Source organism: Taudactylus pleione, unplaced genomic scaffold (genome assembly GCF_031769625.1).
Source record: "Taudactylus pleione unplaced genomic scaffold, aTauple2 ptg000086l, whole genome shotgun sequence".
NCBI lineage: Eukaryota > Metazoa > Chordata > Amphibia > Anura > Myobatrachidae > Taudactylus > Taudactylus pleione.
In genome coordinates this window covers 19,250,425-19,271,946 of record NW_028284488.1, presented here as the reverse complement: position 1 = coordinate 19,271,946, position 21,522 = coordinate 19,250,425, and the positions used below count along the sequence as shown (strand labels likewise).

The 21,522-nt window shown below is 42.3% G+C and overlaps 1 protein-coding gene across 2 annotated transcripts in view; it reads left to right on the top strand.

The window, feature by feature from the left end:
- The first annotated feature begins 2,649 nt into the window (after positions 1 to 2,649).
- Positions 2,650 to 21,522, top strand: part of USP6NL (USP6 N-terminal like) — a 241,838-nt gene continuing 222,965 nt past the window's right edge. Inside the window, exons 1-2 of one of the 2 annotated variants that reach the window (XM_088468752.1) lie at positions 2,650 to 2,873; positions 5,961 to 6,008. Coding sequence is in view for 1 of the 2 variants with exons in the window: in XM_088468751.1 (XP_088324877.1) it covers positions 2,870 to 2,873 (4 nt within the window). In the remaining variant the exon portion in view is untranslated. The remainder of the gene's footprint in view (positions 2,874 to 5,960; positions 6,009 to 21,522) is intronic. The other variant, XM_088468751.1, reaches the window with a different exon arrangement.

Here is a 21,522-nt window from a genome sequence, read left to right as displayed (position 1 = left end):
AGGGCAGGTGGATGCCGACAGAAGCGGAGCTTCCAATAACTATCTTGGAACTCCGTGCGGTCTTCAATGCTCTCCTGCAGGCACAGCGGTTTCTCCAGGGTCACCCGGTGCAGGTCCAGTCGGACAATGCTACCACCGTGGCCTACATAAACAGGCAAGGAGGAACTCGCAGTCGGGCGGCTCTCGTAGAGGTCTCTCGGATCCTGGTTTGGGCGGAGCGCAATCTTCCGGCCATATCAGCGGTCTTCATCCCGGGAGTGCTAAATTGGGAGGCGGACTTTCTAAGTCGCCAGGACGTTCATCCAGGGGAATGGTCCCTGCACCCGGACGTTTTTCAACTACTGGTGGACAGGTGGGGTCTTCCAGAAATCGACCTCATGGCGTCCCGGCACAACAACAAGTTGCCGGTGTACGGGTCTCGCACAAGAGACGAAGGGGCGTCTCTGGTGGATGCTCTGTCCGTCCGGTGGACGTTCAGGTTCGCATACCTGTTCCCTCCGGTCTCCCTTCCACGGGTTATCCGGAAATTCAAACAGGAAGGAGGGACGCTCCTGTTGATAGCTCCCGCGTGGCCCAGACGGCACTGGTTCTCAGACCTCCAGGGTCTGTCCGTGGACAGTCCTCTGCGGTTGCCGCTACGACCGGACCTTCTGTCACAGGGTCCTTGTCTTCACCCGGACCTGACTCGGCTGTCTTTGGCGGCGTGGCTGTTGAGACGGCCATGCTGAGGTCCCGGGGGTTTTCCAGCTCTGTGGTGCGTACCATGTTACGAGCTCGGAAACCGTCTTCCGCGAGGATATACCATCGCGTGTGGCATACGTTCTTCCAGTGGTGTCGACCGAGAGGTTATGCACCGCGGGAGTTTCGTCTGTCTCGGATTCTCGCCTTCCTGCAAGCGGGACTAGATCATGGGCTTCGCCTTGCTTCTTTGAAGGTACAGGTTTCGGCTCTATCTGTCTGGTTTCACAGTAGGATTGCTACAATCCCGGATGTGCGCACCTTTATGCAAGGTGTTCTCCGTATTCAGCCGCCCTTTGTTCCACCTGTGGCGCCTTGGGATTTGGCTGTGGTCCTGAGGGCTCTCCAAGGACCGCCGTTTGAACCACTGGGCTCAGTGGATCTTAAATGGCTAACAGCTAAGACTGTTTTCCTTCTGGCCGTTGCTTCGGCCAGACGTGTTTCTGAGTTAGGGGCTCTTTCTTGTAGACCCCCTTTCTTGGTTTTTCATGGGAACAGGGCAGTGCTCCGCACTCTGCCCGAATTTCTTCCCAAAGTTGTTTCCCAGTTTCATGTTAACGAGGAAATAGTTGTTCCGGCCTTTAACTCACCGGGTCTTTCCGTGGGTGAGGCCTCTTTGGATGTTGTGCGGGCCTTAAGGACTTATGTTGACCGCACTTCTTCGTTTAGGAAGTCGGACGCTTTGTTGTCCTCTATGGCTTCTGTAAAAAGGGTTGGCCTGCTTCAAAGCAAACTTTGGCAGCCTGGATCCGTATGGCTATTTCTGAAGCTTATCTTCATGAAGGCCTACCGGTCCCTCCTTCTCTGAAGGCTCATTCCACTAGGTCTGTGGGTCCTTCGTGGGCAGCTCGACGTGGTGCCTCGGCAGTTCAGATCTGCAAGGCTGCTACGTGGTCTTCTGTCCATACCTTCGTGAGGTATTACAGGTTTAACACCTTCGCCTCTCAGGATGCTTCCTTCGGGCGGCGGATTCTCCTTTCTGCACAGGAGCGTCCCCACCCTTAAAGGATACTGCTTTGGGACATCCCCAAGGTATCCTGTGGATACCCTATGGACCCTGAAGTAGAAAATATGAGATATGGTAAGAACTTACCCTTGTTATCTCTATTTCTACGAAGTCCATAGGGTTCCACAGGACTCCCGCCCTGTCGCACCTGTGCTGCAGATGGGCTTTGCTCTGGTCACCGGTTTTCCGTCTCCCTCTGGTGAGAATGTGATTCTTGTATGTGTCCAGATCTTTGTTCTCTCTCTTCCTTCTCCTCCTCCGGCCTAGGGCTTGGTAACTAACTGAGGTGCCTTGGCCCGGGGGCGGGGTATAGGAGGGGGACCTAGTGCATCCTGGGAGGCTGAAAGCTTAACTCTTTGGTGCCCTGCGACTGACGTCACACCTATACCCCAAGGTATCCTGTGGAACCCTATGGACTTCGTAGAAATAGAGATAACAAGGGTAAGTTCTTACCATATCTCATATTTTACCTCCTACACTTAAACATGACCTTAGTAAAAACATCAAACACATTTTTTGGTTCTTACTAGTTAACAGATATATTATCTCAATGAATAGCCATGAGTAATGTTTTGTTATTTCCCAATTCTAATCCACACCTTAAGTAATGTATAGACTGGGATCAGGCAGAGACTAATGACACCCAACCATTTAAAGTAGCATTACTATCATATTTGTTGTTATGAGATTAATGTCCACACGCACTCCTTCAGGGACAATAGGATTAAGCCCATTCTGCTATTAATAGCAATGACTGACTGCACTGTGCCCACACGTCCCGTGCTGATGACGTCGCACCTGCAATCACAGCATTCTCTCCCTCACGTTATCCCGGCTGAACGGCTCCGCCTCCCACAGCAGTCGTGCAACCGCAGCCAATGAGAAGAGAGACTCACTGGGCAGTGGGCGTGACGGTGACGAAACTGGGCGGAGTGTTCCTTCCGTGAGATGCGGAAGTTGGTCCCCAGCAGCAGAGAGGAGAGTCGGGCGGACCGGAAGACAACGGGAGAGTCGGGGATGTCCGGCTGCGGCAGCGCATTACCCGGGTGTCCGGGAGCCCCACAGAACTGAGGAGACTGAGAACAACCAAGCGCCCGGTCACCGGGAGTAACCTTCGCCCCAGCCATGAGTGAGTACCGGGGTTCGGGGTATCTGTGATCGAAAGGGAAGTCCCCCTTATCTGGGCGCTGACCGGCTGCTGCTCAGTGTAAGGATGATGTGAGGAGCTGCTCGGGCACCTCTGGGTCACTGCACTGCACGGGGTCATTATTTCTCATATCCTGATGGTCAGTCATTACCCCGAGCAGGGTGTCAGGACAGCAGCTGTCACTCTCAGAGACTCATACAGAGAGGAGAGAGAGCTCCATCCATCATCATCATCATCCTTCTCCTCCTCCTCCTTCCTGTGTACTAAGTTGTTGCTACCGGTAGTTAAAAAGTCAAGTCTGTATCATGGTGTTGCCATGGTGATCGGCACTGTACGTGAGATGGTACTTTTTACATTTAATTCAGCATGTTGATGAAATATTCTTTAGCTTTAAACGGATGATTATGATCTTCATAACGTCTAGTTTTAGATAGGTGTCTTTTGTGCTATTTATTTTCTAATCTCATTATGTCAACCTAACGTGTGTTTGCCGTGGCCATCCAGTTTTTATTTCACTAGTTTTGTATGGTATTAAGAAATCTTTTAGGATTCAAGTGAATGTTACAACATGGTCTTTAATATATTGTGCTGATGTGAGTTGTGCTGCATTTCTGTTTTTTTTTTTAGCCTGTCTGTGTTGGCCTATAAGTTTTAAGATGTGTCTGTGTATGATAATATATTTGTATAAATTGACTACTCAGTGTAAATATACAATGGGAGAGATTATCATGATATATCAAGGGAGCACTCCTCTCTGTTAACAAACCGGCAGCTCAGTTCAAGTGCCGCCTCTGTTTTGGAGCAGAGGATTAGTGTGTCTGTAAGCAAAAAAAGATACATAACATCTATTCGTGTAGTTATAGTGTACAAAATATCAACTTATATAGTGCTGCAGTTACCTGCATTCTAAAGGTGCGTACACACAGTATGATAAAAATGCATGATATGGAGGATATTGACCATATCATTATCGTTCAGATCGTTTAATTTTTTTGGTGCCCAATGACCAGCGATGCGAGGGCACGTATGGTCGATAACGATATCAACCATTGCCCGTGCATGCAGGCCAACCTGGTTGATATCGACCAGGTTACATAGGGTTGATCGCGGGTCGTTGGTGGTATGCTGGATGAATGATGATGATCATCCAGCACACACTGGGAAGGTGCAGGACGATCAGTCAGCGATATCGTTATCACTTACTGATCGTACCGTGTGTACGCACCATAAGTGTGAACATATAATAGACTTATCTTAAAAAAGTCTTTCCTTCTTATTGTTGTCACAAAAGAGCTTATATATAGCCCACACATTAAAATAAAATATGTGAAGCTTCTCTGAAAGCGTTTGAGGAGGATCTCATTTCAAGGAGACTGTCCAAAATGTCCTAAGTATCTAGAAATATGAGGGAGACTCACCAGGAAAAGTGTCAGAATAGCAAAGCCCAAGGTTTCAACACCTTTTGTTCAGGCTTCTATAAGCTGTCAGTCTTCTTCAGGGGGAAGTCTAGTACTGGAGCTTTACATGTCGTTGGATAGAAAGATCGTTAGTACAGTTCTTAACTTCAATGGATGCAAAATTGTTTTTCTTTTTAGAATCTTCCTGCAGGATAGATACTTTATACCTGTTGAATAATTTACAAATTTACATATAATTCTGTACTAATAAAGTGGAAGAATGACTGACAAAAGTTGGTGACTTAACTCACAGTTCTAGTCAAAATCTATACTCTCTAACATCCTTGAGGAAGCTTTAGGCAGTTTTAACTGTTTTTTTTTTTTTTTTCAATCATGGCCTGTTTAAAAAGGAAGTGATTGTATGGAACATTCTGCTGTATGATCATTGATTTATGGTACGTACACACGGGATGATTAAAATGCTCAATATGAACGATAACAATATCGTTCATATCGTGCATTTTTTGGTCCCTTCCAACCCACCAACGACCTGCGATGTGCGGGCACGTATGGACAATAACGATATCGTCCATCGTCCGTGCATGTAGGCCAACCTGGTCGATATCGACCAGGTTGCTATAGGGATCGCGGGTCGTTGGCTATCGTTGGTGGTGTGCTGGATGATCGATATCAATCATCCAGCACACTCGGGAGATCATTCAGTGATCTTGTTATCACTGACAGTCGTCCCGTGTGTAATGTATGCACCATAAGTATTTCTAGCCATTATTGCATGTTGTAACTGCATTTTCTGGACTGCTCACAACAGAATTAATATGCTTTTTTACACTTCATACATTTGTTATTGTATCACACACTGGTGGTTGTTTTATGGAAGATGCTAAAAACATTTTTAAGAAAAAATTTAGCCTTTTAAGCAAAACTGTTTCATATATAGGAAAAACATGGGCAGGTGTGTGTGTTGTGTATTTTTTTTTTTTGTTTTTATTTTAAGTTCCCTTAGTTCAATAAGTTTACTTTTCCTATAACCCAATTTCTTTCTTTAAAGTTTTTAACAATATATACGTGTATATAATTGATATCCTTATTGGGAAGAAATGGGGGAGTGGAATTTTTTTAATTTTTTTTGTGAGTTGTAATTTTTTTGAACAATACTAAATATAATGCATACAAGAATAAAACCTTATGGGGAGGATTCATTTCAGCTGGCTGTGCCATTCTGGACTGGCACATCCCACAGAGGTACACAGGGAACGTGATGTCTGCATTATTATAACTAGCATATACTGTATGTGCAAAGCTGAGCATTGTAGCAATACTCAGTGGCACATGGCCAGCAACCGAATTCCCCACTATCTTTGTGCTTGCACTTCAATGCTTGCTCATTGTAATAGTGTAACTGTACCTGAGTTCTAAACGCTCCCTTCCATACATAATTTGTCTTACTAATATGATAACAAATGTTACAAATACGCCTGTCTTAAGTGGTTTGGGGGTCACTTTTATTTAACATCACTGCGTATAAATGGAGCCGTCTTAAGTTTCACTGCATAGTTGTTCTATTTTTGTATTGTGCTTGCTATAAATATATAGGGTATCCTAGACTGCATTATTACCCATCAAATGTCCTGTAAATATCCCTTTCTTTCAGGGCTGGGGGAAGGTTGGTGGTGATCCATATCTTTGCAATTAAACAAAGGTAGAATTCTGTTTTTTTCAAACTGCACTTATATCACTAATAGTCCTGTGTGTCGTGGTGTGGTGTTGCTGTTTTGCATCACTCAGTGTTATCACAAAAACAAAATTTCCTTGTACTTCGTAGTTGTCTTGTGCTGTCTGTCTATTTACAAAGCAGCATGGTCATAGAGCTTGCTTGTATTGCTGCGCGCGGGATAATGTCATCCAGAAGACAAATGTAGTTTTGTGTCTGTTTAGAAACTGCATTATTTTGAGGCTTTGTCTCAACAAGACAATTGCCGCATTCAGTCTTCTATTTAAATGTGAAATAAACATTTTTGGTTTTATCAGGATCTATTGTAACCAGTTTTAATGCCCTATTCATGTTTTTTTTTGTTTGTTTAATTAAAGCATAGTGTATGTGGAATTATAAGGAAGGTTGCCAAGTGATTACATTTGCACTCTGTTGATTTCTGTTTACTTGCATGGCTGTTATGCCAGCATCTAAAAAGAGCTTTTTATTCTGCATGTTTATCCCAACATTTGAGTTTTTCATAGCATGGAATGATCAGTGTTCCTACTCCTGACTGCATTTACCTTTAAACCTTTTCATGCACCCTGGCTGTTATCCTCCACTTCATATTGTGCTGCAATGTCAACTGGTGTTTTTGATTTAAGTAGCTTTTATTGTAATGGCGTGGTTTAAAAGAAATATCTGATTTTGTATTTAACCACTACTATATATCCTGTACATTAAAACAGAGTACTGTTTCTTTTCAACAATATATTCTGTATAAATCATATACTGCAACAGTCCTAAACGCATTTTTATTTATCTCTCAGGTATTCGTCATTGGAGCTTAGAGGGAATACTTCTCCATTTCTTTAGAGCAAGAAATATAGGTCCTTGTTTTGAGTAAATCTAGTTAAAGGGTTAAATTTGTACTTTGACAGACAGTTGTGATGTAAGGAGTGTAAATGTAATTTATATTTTTGTATTCCTTTTTTTTTTTTTTTTTTTTTCATTCCTTTTTTTTTTTTTTTTATATTTAAGCAGCACTCTGATACTGTGTAGCTTTATTTTACTCTATGTTGAAGTATTGTATGAGGATGCGATCCCTCCCAGTCTCCGTGCAGTAAAGCAGATTTACTAAAAATGAAGGATTGCACCTTCTAGCTAGATTTAGTTCCAACTCTATATGAGGCCCATTCTGTCTTCTACATAAATAAGACCTAAAAGGAAGACCTTGCTTATGGCTATGTGTTTTGACTGACTAGTTTTTGTTTTTTTCATTGTTGATGGTTATTAGAAATCTTAATTAAATAAAACATTCAAATAAGTTGGTGCTATATATATATATATATATATATATATATATATATATATATTTTTTTTTTACACCAATAATGGTCCGGCACTCATGTTGTCCATTACCTTAGCCCGGTGCCCTCACAGTGTAAAACGATAGACAATCCGGAGGCGCGGCACTCAGGGCATTGTGAAGTAAGGACTCAGACACGTGAAGCTGCTTTCAACGTTTCAATCAATGACAGATTGTCATCAGGAAATAGATCTATCTATCTATCTATCTATCTATCTATCTATCTATCTATCTATCTATCTATCTAGCACAATGGCAACCAATACTGAAGAGTATCCTAAAATTAAAACAAAAAGGAAAACCCCAAGAGATCGGATCAGAAAGCCATCCTAGAACGTTGAGTCATAAAAGAACAGAGGGCATCCATGCTAATAAAATATCTGGGGGTCATTGTTATAAATACGAGCCTCGCACATAAGAGTATTTTTAATACCAAGTACTAATTGTTCTCTAATATGAGGTGATAAATGGAAATAAATCTCTCCCATGTGGTGAAGTACTTTTGGGTATGGTAGATTTTTTTGTAGGGGCGCTTCGACCCAATCCATCTTAAAAATGTAATCCAATATTTGGCAAGACATAGAAGAAGGATTATTCTGTATCCATGTCTGGAGAACACTCTTGCGTGCAACCGCAGATACTGCAAGTGACAATATACGAATTGGAAGTAACACTCTAATGTTCGACGGAGAGTACCAAATATGGCCCACTTGGTGGTTAAGGGAAAGCTACTTACCAGAAACTCAATAGTAAACCTCCAAACCTGGACAGGTTTCCAGTTTTAACACTAATGCTGTGTTCATCCTCTTCTATATATGTATTTATGTCTAGTTCTTCACAATTGAATTTAGATTGTTTATTAATAATTAAAAAATGAATCCAATTAAGGGTAAAACATTTTAAAAGTTTAGTTTGTCACAATTTTGTGCATACAAAATTAGCATTATCATGATGGTTAACCCTATCCACACTATGTAAAAAGCCTAATAATAAAAATAATAAAATAGTTTTGTTCATTGTGTGTGTGCTTTTTTTTTTCATTTTCTTTAAAAAAAAAAAAAAAAAAAAGAGAATGTGGATTATATTTCCTGATCGGTGAGCCAATAAATGGCTTCTGGAAAAATGTATCTGGCCTTGTACCCAATCTTTGAAAGTTTGCCCTACTGAATTTAGGTAACTCACTGAATGACATCTGTGCATGAGCAGGTACCAATGTACCCCATGGCAAGATGTTTACTTTACCAGTCAAACTCCTTCTATCCTGTTGGTCTGATTAAAACAACTGCTTATTGTCCATTTCACTGAAGCCTGTCTTTGGCATTATAGGGAGGTTTTGTTTGCTATTTTTACTTGTGTTCTGTGCATATTATCATTTTTTTAAACTATATCTATTGCTGTTCAGGAATTGTTTTCCTTTATGAATAATATACATTTCAATAATACATAAATGCATTGATTTTATTTCTGAACTTTACATCGTACCTGCCCCCTTTAAATAACTACCATTGTAATATATTGGAGCAGACAATATATAACCAAACATTTGCATGTATGCAGTGTTAAACCTGTATAGTTTCTTCTAACTTCCCTTTTTTGTCTGCTAATCTGGAAGGGTAGGATTTTAGGGCTGAGTCACTTACTAGTGTTCATTCTAGCACCCTGCACCTGTCAGTCTGTGCAGGTACTCTTTCCTGCCCAGGGTGTCACACTCTGCTCTGGTGCTTCTAGCACACTCTGTTCTGTATCTCAGCAGTTTTTTGCATCAGCTGAGTGTGCTGGGAGCACCAGAGCAGAGAGCGACACTCCAGGTGCAGGGTGCTAGAATGAACACTAATTAGCCATGAAATGCTTTGCACGTATGTATGTTCTCAAAACAGAAACTAGATCAATGAAAACATTGCTCATTTTTGCTTGCACCTCAGTGGTGAAGTAAGGATCAGCAGCATATTGTTCAGAAACATAACTCACAAGGCTGCTGAGGAACTCTTGGCAAATTGAATTGACTCATAAGTGTGCGAATGATCAGTCTACATTCTGACATGTATACTGTATGAGGAACTTTCTGCAACATCCTCATACAACATATGCTGCTCCTTTTGGACTGAATACTAAGGTACTTAAATATGTACATATCAATTTCTAAAATCATCAAGTAGGAGTAGCTATTTTCCATTTTGTCTGTTTTCCTTTCTCCAACAAAAGAATGAGCTCTTGGCTACTCTAGTCCATAAGACAGATGCCAGCAATGGCCAAGTTACATTATGCCTTCAAAAAGAGTTAAGGTGCCTACACAATTGTTTGCACAATTTGTCAGAGTCCGACGCATCGGAACGACAAATCGTGCAGCATCCACGAACGATAACGATGCGCCGTCTTGCGGGTCGTTGGTCGTATCCTCAGATCTTTCCTACATGCAGTAAGATCTGGCAATCTCGTTAATGAGATTAAGGTCGTTGGTCAGAATGCACAGTTTCATGCACTATATCGTATGTCTGGGAGTGCTGGGGAGATCAAGGGAAATCATTGATGACATTGCATGATTTGTGAGGCGTCTAGTGTGTAGGCACCCTTTAGTTTTAGTGAGGTGGAGGGGCAATGTTTTTCATAGGATTTTCATATATATAATCAATTGATTTGCCAATATTACTTGTGTGCGTGCGCCAGTGTGTACCAGCCATATGTCTGTGAATGATGCAATTCACAGACCTATTGTGTCAGCTGTGCTGCGCAGCCGATGCCCCATATATCTGCCGATATATTGGGGCATTGTGCTGTGTGTACGGGCGGTCAGTCGAGGGGGGCGCAACACTCCTCCTGGCCGGTGGGACCCGCGGCCAGATGATGGTTGTTCAGTGTGTATGAACAACCATCATCTGCAGATATATCTGTTAGGTGTGTACCCGGGATGTAGTTATGAGACCGGAGGCCGCATGGCCGTCGGTCTCAATCCCGACACTGGAATCCCGGCAAGAGATTTAACATAGGCGTCGAAATAACGACGCCTATGTTAATCCCGACACTGGAACGCTGAGAGGACGCCGGACCGATCGTCCTAAGTTGGGGGTAAGTATACACTTAGCCGGGAATGGGGGGGTTAGGTTTAGGGACCCCGGGGGGACTTGGGGTTAGGCACCCCCCTGGGGAAGGAGGGGGGTTAGGTTTAGGGACTGGGGGGGAGGTTAGGGTTGGCACCCCCCCCCCCAGGAAGGTTAGGTTTAGGGTGCGGGGAGGAGGGGGGGGTTAGGTTTAGGCACTAACGGGGGGAGGTTAGGGCTAGGGGGGAGGGAGAGGGATAGGGCTAGTATACTTACCTGTGCTGTTGGGATTTTGAACCATCGGGCTGCCGGCGTCGGGATTTGAACCACCGGGCTGTAGTCTGGCAGTCATTCATACTGATTCCTTGTACCCAGCATAAGAGGAGTTTTCTCTCTAAATAATATGATGTAAAATAATTACTCTTTAAAGGGGTTGTTCACGTAAAGGTAAAAATAAAATAGGTGCTGTCTGTGGTACATAGTCAAATGATAGCATTTGTCTTGCTAATGTTTCTGTACTTTTGAAGCTTTTGTTTGTTTTTGTTTATTCTTAAATATTTTCCTTGATCCTCACCATGCAAAAACAAGTGTGGCAGAGTACGCACTCTAGTACAGTTCCATGTCTTGGCCATATAATAGATTGGAGTCTAGCTAGTCCATAGGAGTGAGATTGTAGTGCTGCGGTAAAGTGCCACTCTGATTAGAATTGCTACCTCGCAGTGCTGGTGCCATGGGCTTTATTCTGATCAGTAGGCCTGATTCTGCAGCAGACTGAGTTGCTATCAGAGCTGCTTACATGGTAGTAGCTGCGATAGCTCTAATATGGTCATGCCACCTGCACGCATAAATGATCCGAATTGCGTTCTAGAACACAGTATCTTCAATACCATTGGCCGTCTTAAGTGACCCATTGTGTCACATGGTGTCACTCAATCCGGCCGCTCCAGATGCTGAAAAGAGGCTAGGAAATCTCCATCGGCCGACGGAGGTCCTGGCCTTGTCACTCGCCCACAATGGCGGTGACAAACATCAGTTTTGGGAAACAAAAGCTGTCGCCTCCCCCTCCCTGCCTCGAAACAGCAGCAGACTGTCAATCACTGACAGTCTGCTGCCGAACTGTGAGCAACATCGCAGACCCATACTGCACATGCACAGTATGGGCCCAGCGCATTTGCAGATTCCTGAACATCAGGAGTCCGCGTGATATAAAAAGAAGAAAAAAAAGGCGTCCTCTGCTGAATCAGGCCCAGTGCATGATCTGTGGAACGTGTGTATTCTCCCTGGGTTTGGTGGGTTTTCACTGAGAGCTTCTGTTGTCTACTGAAAACCCACTGCTAGCTTAAGGTTAGTGTTTGTGTGGCAGAGAATTTAGACTGTGAGCTCCACTCTGGCAGAGATTGCTGTGAATCTGATGGTTCTATGTAAATAAAGGATGATGATTATTCTGCTGTTTGCTTACATAAAGAGATATCCCAGGATTAGTACAAGTACAGGGTGTGTTGTACTTTTTTTTTAGGTAGATAGTCCCTTCAGATGTGTAGCATTCCCATTGTTTTGTTTTCCTTGTTAACAATACAAAGAACACTTAAAAGTATACCTAATCCAAACATTTTAAAGTCTGTCTTGGTGCTGGGTAAAATGTAATGTGCAGTCAGCTGATTTTGTGTAGCTTGGTGTGAACTGCTGTTGATGCGTTGGCCTGGACATGCAAATGAACATCTGTAAGAGCGTTGTCTCTGATTACTCTATCGAAAACTGTCTTAGCTTGCAGCATGACAATACTGGGCCTGTAGAAACTCTTTACTGTGTGTGTGTGTATGTGTGTGTTTGTACATATCTATCTATCCAATATATATATATATATATATATATATATATATATATATATATATATATATATATATATATATATATATATAATAATATATCTATCTTTTTTATATTATATTTATTATACACACATATACAGTGGTGGCCAAAATTGAGGACACTTCTTGACATTTGAATGTTTTTCAACTTCGAATGCTTATAAAAACTGTTACACTTCATGCAGTGCAATGATTCATATATATCAAATGAAAGGAAATGTAATGCTGAATTCAACACAATAAACAGAGATCAAATATTTGCATTACAAGGGAAGTTATGCAGTGAAAATCCCTGTGTACTTATGATTTTACTGTCCTATCAGTATTTCGTTGGGTATCCTTTATTTTTCAAGACAGCAGCACAGCGACGTGGCATTGAGCCAACCAATGTGTGAAGCTCTTTCTTCTTTATTATGTGGTACCATGAGACAATTATAGCCTCAATTAATTGTCTTTTATTGGATGGACGCCTCAGATGTTCCAGTTTTTTTCAAACGGAACCACAAATGTTCTATGGGTTTCAGGTCTGGGCTGTTTCCTGGCCATCCCAGCACCTGCATGTCATTCTCCGTGAACCACTGTTTGCATATCCGTGCAGTGTGGCAGGGATATGCTGCTGGAAAAAAATGGGGCATTATCTGGAAAAAGATCCCTGATAGAAGGTAGAAGTTTTGGTTGTAGGATGGTGTCAATGTACTTTCTGCTGTCGAGTGTGCCATCTATGATATAAAGGTGGCCTACAGCATCTGCTGTCATACTTGCCCAGATCACTTGTAGGATTCTTTGTCGCTTGAACGCGATCTGGATGTACCTCTTCCCTGATGCGACAGCTCACTTATTTTCTCCCATCACGTTTCGTGACTCCATATCACTTGTTTCCACTGACCTTCTGTCCATGCAATGTGTTCTTCTGCCCACTGTATTCGTTTCTGCCGCTGCTTATTATTCAGCAATGGCTTTTTTCGGGGAATCCTACCTTTTTAGGCCAACCTCCGTTAGTCTTCTCCGTACCGTTCTTGCACTGACAAAAACACCAGTTGCATTCCCATCAAATTCTCTCGCAATTGCTGCATACGAAAGACCATTTTCACGTAACACCACAATCCTGGATCTCTTCCTGGGTGACCAGTCACCACTTTGCCTGGATGACATTGTTGTATTTATTTTTTACACCGTCAATAGCACTAAACAGTACACACAAACTTCCAACCGTAATTGCACTTCACTAACCAACTTTATTCTGCAAAATTAAACTGCCCAACTGACCTTTCCCACCTTTGAACATGACCTTGCACCTGCTCATAAACGACAGCTGATTCCCTCTCGACTGAGGTTCTTTGGTGACAAAGTAACCTGTCCCAAGTTCTGTGGGACTGTAAGCTCATTGTCTCGGTCGAGTGGCTGCTTCAGAGGAGGGGCTGCAGCGTAGTCCAATATTCAAATAAGGGAGCCACACCGACTGCCAGTGATGTTTGAGGTGACAGTTGGTGTGGCTCCTCTTTTTTAAATATAGGACTGTGCTGCAGCCTAACCTCTGGAGTCGCCACTGCTATAGATGTAACACTTTGACTAGGTTTTCTTCAATTTTGGATACTTCTTGCTTTGTATTTGGATTTTTCATTTACTTAAACATGGCAATTGAGTTTTTGAGTGTTAGAGGAGATGGTGACTCACACCATTGTCCCCATCACAGGAGATGGAGCTTGCCTTTTCCGGTCCCTCTCCTATCTCATGTATGGTGCTCAGCTAATGGCTAGAGAGGTGCGTTAACTAATTGTGATCACGCTGATCATCGAGGTTTACTGCAATGGTGAGCTCTGAGAATTTTGGTGCTGAACATCACCCCGTGAGGAGGCTACGCTTTACGCAGGACCTCTCTAGGGGCCATAGCGATACTCACTCGCACGCACCTTACACCAGAGGCATAAAATAACTTCACTTGTATGCTTAGTTTAAGATGGTATGAAGGAAACTAAAATATCTAAGGTCTATCCGGGTACATCAGCTAGTGTAAGTGTATTGTATATTAAACTGTTGTTTGAATCGCATAAATATTACTTCCACTAAGGAGATACAATTCACTTCTCTTTGTTACATCTGTGGACTGGGGAATTTGTAACAAAACTAGTTGCAATTTCAACGTGGTTCTTTTTAGATTTTAGAGCTATTTGAGCTGGATGACATATTAACAGTACTGTTATATTGTTGTGTGGTTTTTATATGATTATTTGTTTAGATAATTAACTTTTTCAACAGCAGAGCCAGTTATTCATTACCTACATAATCTGCTATTGTATGCATAGTGCCCTTCAAATTTACACCGCTTCCTGACGATTTATACCCATAAATCCTATACTTTTTCATTCCCAATGAGTATTTATGACAGCCCAGCCTATTTTAAACTGTTTAGTTGTCATATACTGCAACACGTGTATAACATCATAATATGCAAGAGACTAAACCTACAACTGAATCACTCCAAGATAGTGTGATAGTATTAAACCTGCACTGCCATACTTTCATCTAACATAAGAAAAATAATAGTACACCATATTCTCTTGTTCTCTGTAATGACACAAAGATGGCTTAAATAGAATAATTTAATAAGAAATAAAAACCTATATAAACAAATATATACAAAAGGAACATTGACCTACTGCAGATATCAATACATAGAACTGCATAGAAGCTCATGCAGTAACTTGCTCAGATTATAATAGTCCTGCAAGCTAAGCAAGCAACAACAGCTGTTAATTTGCAAAGCATTCTGATACATTTGAAAATGGTCCTAGTATGTTAAGACTCTGTCCATTTTGTGTTTTTCGGGGATTCCAATGCACTATGAAAGATATCATGCAAAGTATTACTTGGTTAGGGACCTCCACTGCCCTTGGATGTAAAGTCAATAACAAATAGTTCCAGAAAAGAAATTCCTTTACTTGATGGTCCAAAGTTCCATTGATGCAGCTTCGTTGTGCTCGGGTCTAGTATTGATGGAAGTGGACCTCCTATTAGTTATGTGCAGTTGTGCCTGGATAGTGGTCCACAGGGAACTTAATGGGCAATCTCACGACTGCCAGATGGAGTCAGCTCAATGGTTCCTTTAATTAGCAAGAATAATTTTGCTCTGACAGTTTGTATCACATGAATAATGCAAGGAGAGGTGTAGGCTTATACTGCAAAGTGAGTCGGATTCTGCATTATATTGTTTACCACTGCAACCTGAGAAGTTGGCTTAGTGGTTAGCATTGCTGCCTCATAGCCCTGAGGTCATGTGTTCAACTCCTGACTAATGTACGGTCTGTGTGGAGTTTGTATGTTCTGCCCTCTGGGTTTTTCCTGGGTGCTCCAGTTTCTTCCCACACTCCAAAAAATATACTGGTAAGTTAATTGCTTTTGTGAATGACTGATATATTCTTTGTAAAGTGCTGTGTAATAGTTGTGCTGTTTAAGTAACATTCAGTAAATGTTAATAAATTGTAGACTGTTACCTGTAACTAGAAAATCATATTAGTTTTTAAGAGTTATTTTAGAGGGTATCTTTATAATTAATAAGTAAGGTTGTGTTAGACTTAAATACTTTAATAAGAACAGAAATTTTGAACTGTGGGCCTGATTCAGACCCGCTTGCAAGCGGGTCGATGTTTGCCCCCTGCGCATTTGCCATGTCCGACGTGCGCATGCGCGAGCACTAGCCAGCGACTGAAGTTCAGTCACTCCGGGGCTCGCTACAAGACGGGGCGACTGTGGATGTTGATTGACAGCTCACACCGTTTTGTAGGGGGGATGGTTGAGCAAACGCAGGCGTTCCCAAAAGAACGCCTGGCGTTTGTGGGCAGCCCTACTGACATCACTAGTGATGTTAGTAGTGGACTTCCTGCTCTATTAGAGCAGGAAGTCCCCTCGGGCTTGTGAGAGCTGAGACCCTACCACAGGGTCTCCTTGCAAGCCCGATGGTCGCGATAATCGCGACCATCTCCAGGCCGCTTGCAAAAGCTGTGGGTGGTCACCCACAGCTTAGCGAGCGGCCTGGGGAAAAAAACAATAAAAAATCCCCGCCCTGGTTCAGAGCGAGCGCTCGCTAGCAGCGAGCGGCTCTGAATCAGACCCTGTATCAGCAACAAAAGTAATGTAAGTACAACTAATTAATTGAAAACCAGCACCAAGTTTATTGGTCATTTTAAAAGCATGACAGTGCCCTGGAAATTAGCGGCTGACTGGCTACTTTCTAAATAACCACTGATTATGTGAGTATCTGTGTAATCACAAAAAGGTGGACAACCATTTGATGTCATACTGGCCTTTTGTGTACTGTTTTCATTTGCACAAAATCGCATTCAGCTAACTCGTCAATGAAGAACATTCATGCAGGTTTCCAACCACAGTTTCCATGTGTAAACACACCATTTTCTAGTTTGGTGGTGCTGAAGAGTCTTTTACTTATAATCACCGGCTATGACTCTAGAAAAATGGAGCAATGTAGAAATGTTAAAAAAAATTGTTTTACAACTTACATATATGTTTAAAATATAAGTATCAACAAATGCAATACAGAAAGTTTGTTTATAATATCTTTTTTTACATATACATTTATTTTCTTATCACACACACACACATATATTCTATAAATCCAATCTACTTCTGTTCGTAAATAAATAATTTTTCATACATATAGAATAATAGTAGCTCCTGAGACCTACATCTAGCATACAGACCAGGTGACATTATAACAGATGCTGATAACCACGTCTGTGTACAATCTTTCACAGAACCACTGGTCAAATGTTGGGAAAAACATAAAAAGCTGCCCCTTTGTGGGACAACTCTTTCCTATTACACATTGCTACGACTGTCAATAATTACAAGCTTTAACCTTCGATTTGTAGTAGCTCATATGTGGTAGATATAAAATGAAAAATGGGAATCTCTTACTGCAATATATGGAGCAGATGATTAAAGTTTGATGGACCTTTCATCACTATTGAACTATTTAAAGTGTATAATATATACACTTTAAATAGTTGAATAACCCCTCTTTGTTTTACAAGTTTAAATGACAGCAGTTGCCAAACTTGTATTGATGGTACTAATCTCCCGCTTCTAAAGCTTGGGTACACGTCTAACAGATATATTTGCAGATGATGGTTGTTCATACACTTTGAACAACCATCATCTGGCCGCGGGTCCCACTGGCCTGGGGGCTTGCTGCAGAGGCCTCCTCATGGCCTCTGCTGCAAGTGTATGGGCGGTCAGGTGACCGCCTGTACACACAACACGATGCCCCAATATATCTGCAGATATATTGGGCATTGGCTGTGCAGCACAACCGATGCGATATGTGACATTTTCCTGGTACACACTGGCCGGCGGGAACACAATACGGGGTCTGTCTAAAAAGTTTGGTGAATGGTCTGATATATCTGTATGCAACGCTTGCAACAAGGTCGCTCATGCGCGGTGACATGCATGGACATGTCGGGGTTTGCCTGAGGCCACCACCGCACTGCCATTGCATTAATTTCAACAGTATCCCGAGCAGTGTGCATCGAACGGCAATGGAGCAATGACACAACATTAAGTTCTGCTTCAAAGTGGGTAAATTGGTGATGGAGACGCACAAAATGTTGGTGAAAGTGTACGGACAGGATGCTGTGAGTAGAAAATGTGTGTACGTTTGGTTTGCACACTTTTGCAGTGGCAAGGAATCAGTGGAAGACTAGCTCCATTACTCCGTTGCTGTCCCGACGCACACTGCTCGGGACATTCTGTTGAAATGAATGCAATGACTGTGCAGTGGCGGCCTCATTTGATCAGCCAATATATCTGTCCGTGTGTACCCAGCTTAACTCTGTACACATTGAGTTTTTACATTTTAGCCATTTAATTATTCACACTGTATGCTTATGAATTGTCTCTTAAAGAGAACTCCACCTTAACAAACTTCTTTCCATAGACCTTCATCTGTATGTAGATGTAATCATACAAGCAATGTGATCTTGTTGGCAAGGAAAATTTGCTTGTCTCATACAAAGCCGCCGAGCGAGTTTTGCCACCAATACAGATACGTCATTGCCTCTACCCACTCTGTCCATCTTGGCTCCTACTCTGTTACCTCATCAAGACATGTCATCTGCCCTTTGTTCTTGCATGGAAGATCTAGACTAAGGCAAGAGGCAGATTAAAAAAAATACCTCAAAGTAAAACCTATGACTAATTCCTTGAAACCACAGCCCAGTCCCAATGACAGTACAGTACTAAATGTTGCAACAGTTGCTAACACGTTACGCAGAAAACATTCCAGAAATGCAGAGCTGAGGATCTTGCACATACCTGATTCTAAAACTGTGCCGAATAATGTAATGCTTGTTCCCAGACTCCTCTCAATAAGGGATTTCTCACTGTCAGCACTGATGTGCTGTGCAATGGAGACTAGGGGTAGATTTACTAAAACTTCTAAAAATGAGAATTGAAGGTGTTGCCCATAGAAACCAATCAGATTGTAGCGGTCATTTCTCTGTTTCATCCTAGAAAATGTTAGACAGAATCAGGTGGGTATGATCAACACATTCACTTGTCTATTTTAGAAACTTCACTGATCCTTTATACCACACCATAACACACTAAACTTTTATTGTGTTAGAGCAGGGGTGGGGAACCTTTTTTCTGCTGAGGGCCATATTGATTTCATAAAATATTTGCGGGGCCGGTGCAGGCCACAGCCCCTCCGTGTGATGTCACACGGGGCACGGCCACAATTGCTGGTGATTACAGCAATGCCCGGAGCATCATGAGGATGCTCAGCGGAGCTGTAAGGGAAGCAGTGTGACCGTCTGAAGCTTCCTAAGGATGCTCCAGGTGGCACTGCTGCATAGATTCTGTCTGCAGGGTGCCATTCTAGACACCCTGCTAGCCAGATGAGGCTAGCAGAATAAAGCTCTGAGGGCCTGACCAAATGATTCCGAGAGCCTCATACGGCCCCCAGGCCTGAGCTTCCCCATCCCTGTTTTAGAGTATGAATGGAGTAATATTTCCTGAAGTAAAACACTGTACATGTAGGTACTTAACAGAATATGCTCACCTTGACTGCAGCTAAGCTCTAACCCACCTGTTTCCTGTTCATGACTTCTCCCACTATTCAGTTGAATAGGGCTGCACAATCCCTATGAGCCAGATAGCCTAATTACTTTTGTTTTGAGCTATTTCTCTGGCTACTTGAGACTGTTACCCACTGGCATTAAGTGCATGTACGTTCATTGTAGCAAAGGGTTGGATATGGGAGCCCGGAACTCAGGATGCTGGCTGTCCAAAGACAGACACCTGCATCCCAAGGCGGAGAATCCCCACAGGGGTACAGTAAGTACTCTAACCACCCCCCTTTACTTCCTAACCCTCCTTTCCTGTATCCTAACCCCCCCTACTCCGTACCCTACCCCATCTGGTTAGTGCCTGACCCCCCCCCCACCTCCATGGTGCCTAAACCTAACCCTTCCCACCCCTGCGGCTAAGGGCACCTGGTATACTTGCGATCGAATGCCGGCTGTCGGATTCTGGAGTCGGCATCTCCACTCATGTCGGGATTTCAGTGCCGGTCTTGTGGCCGTGCTTCAGGATTCCAGTGCCAGGATATCGGCAGCTGGCATCCCGATTGTAGGTCTATTAACTACATCCCTTAGCAAATGAACCTTCATATTTGCACTTGTACATCGTTTATATTTGCATATGTTAAAGATCATATGCTTTGGTGCATTGCTTTGATTAGTGCTTGTCCATGCTTTTTGAAAACTTACATTCATATCCATAGAGTACACTAAACTCCAATGATGTTAAAGTGATCTACATATGCATTTCCATATGTTTGTTAAAAGCAAGATAACATGTTTGTTTTGTCAAAAATGCAATGTTTAAATAACACAAACTGAACCTGTAAATACATATAAAATGCAGTGTGGCTTATTAGCGTTTTTACTGATATGTTAAAAACTGATTGCAAGCTCCAGCGTGTATTTGCAACAAAGCTCCTATGTTTCAATAACTGGCTTCTACATTTGTGTGTTTTTGGCATAGCGCACAACCTGGGTGGTAGGAACATCTCACATTCCCAGAACTTTGAACATATGAAGACATCACTGTTTAAAACCATTTTATTTTGTGTTTTCATTTTGGTTTTATGAGCAAACGCCACAAAAGTTTAGAAAGAAATTAAACTAGTGGGAATTAGTACATGGACTGGTTTGTGGAGAAAATACAAGCATTAAATTGATCAGGAAAGATGCATCAAGGCTTCAAATCATTTGCTGCAATTGGTGGAAATATTCCTGGTTGGTCTAGTTGTTTTTGTTCGCTGCTGTCTTTTGAGACCGTATTCTTAAGGCATACATGTACATACAGTAGTCTGTGTGTGCTTTTTTTTTTCTTTTTTTGTCCTCTGTTTCTGTTAGAAACTTTCCAACTACATTTCACCCTGCTCATACTATTGTGTGAAACTGTATCCTGGGACCCACACTTTTTTTTATTTTTATTAAAGGTAAGTTCAGCAGGGTGCAGGTGAAAGTGGCGTAGCCAGCTGTTTACATAAGGGGAATGGAAATGGCAAAATATGTTCCCCAGGTGATTCACAATTCAAATATCAAGATCTAAATTATATAATTTGAATCAAAATTACATCAATAATTACCTCTGACATTACATTAATAATACCCCCCACACACCACCTCACACACTGCTACAGAAACAGTTTATAAAGTAACACATCCCAAACTCTGTGGCATCCCTGTGACTGCCATACAGTACACACTGCATTGCAGTGACTGACAAATAGTACACCCAGCGTCCCAGTGACTGCCATACAGTACACTCCGCACCCCAATGACTGCCATACAGTACGCACAGCGTCCCAGTGACTGCCATACAGTACGCACAGCGTCCCAGTGACTGCCATACAGTACTCACAGCGTCCCAACCTCCATCAATACAATGACTCAAATTAATATAAACAATGTGTTACATCTTATGTAATAACCATTAAAGTATATGTAATATTCCAACTCTTTCCCATTCAACCCCCTGCATCCCATCAGACCACTTCACAAAATGCCCTTCAGACTTCCCCACATCCCCCCCTTCTAGTGCACTAACTGCTACTATTGGTTTTATAATTTTTTCTTTTGCAACTTGTAATATTAAAGTTTCATTCTACAGCAGTGGCTACCCTCTTGAGTCCTTTCCTGCTGTAGTGTGACTTATCACTCAGT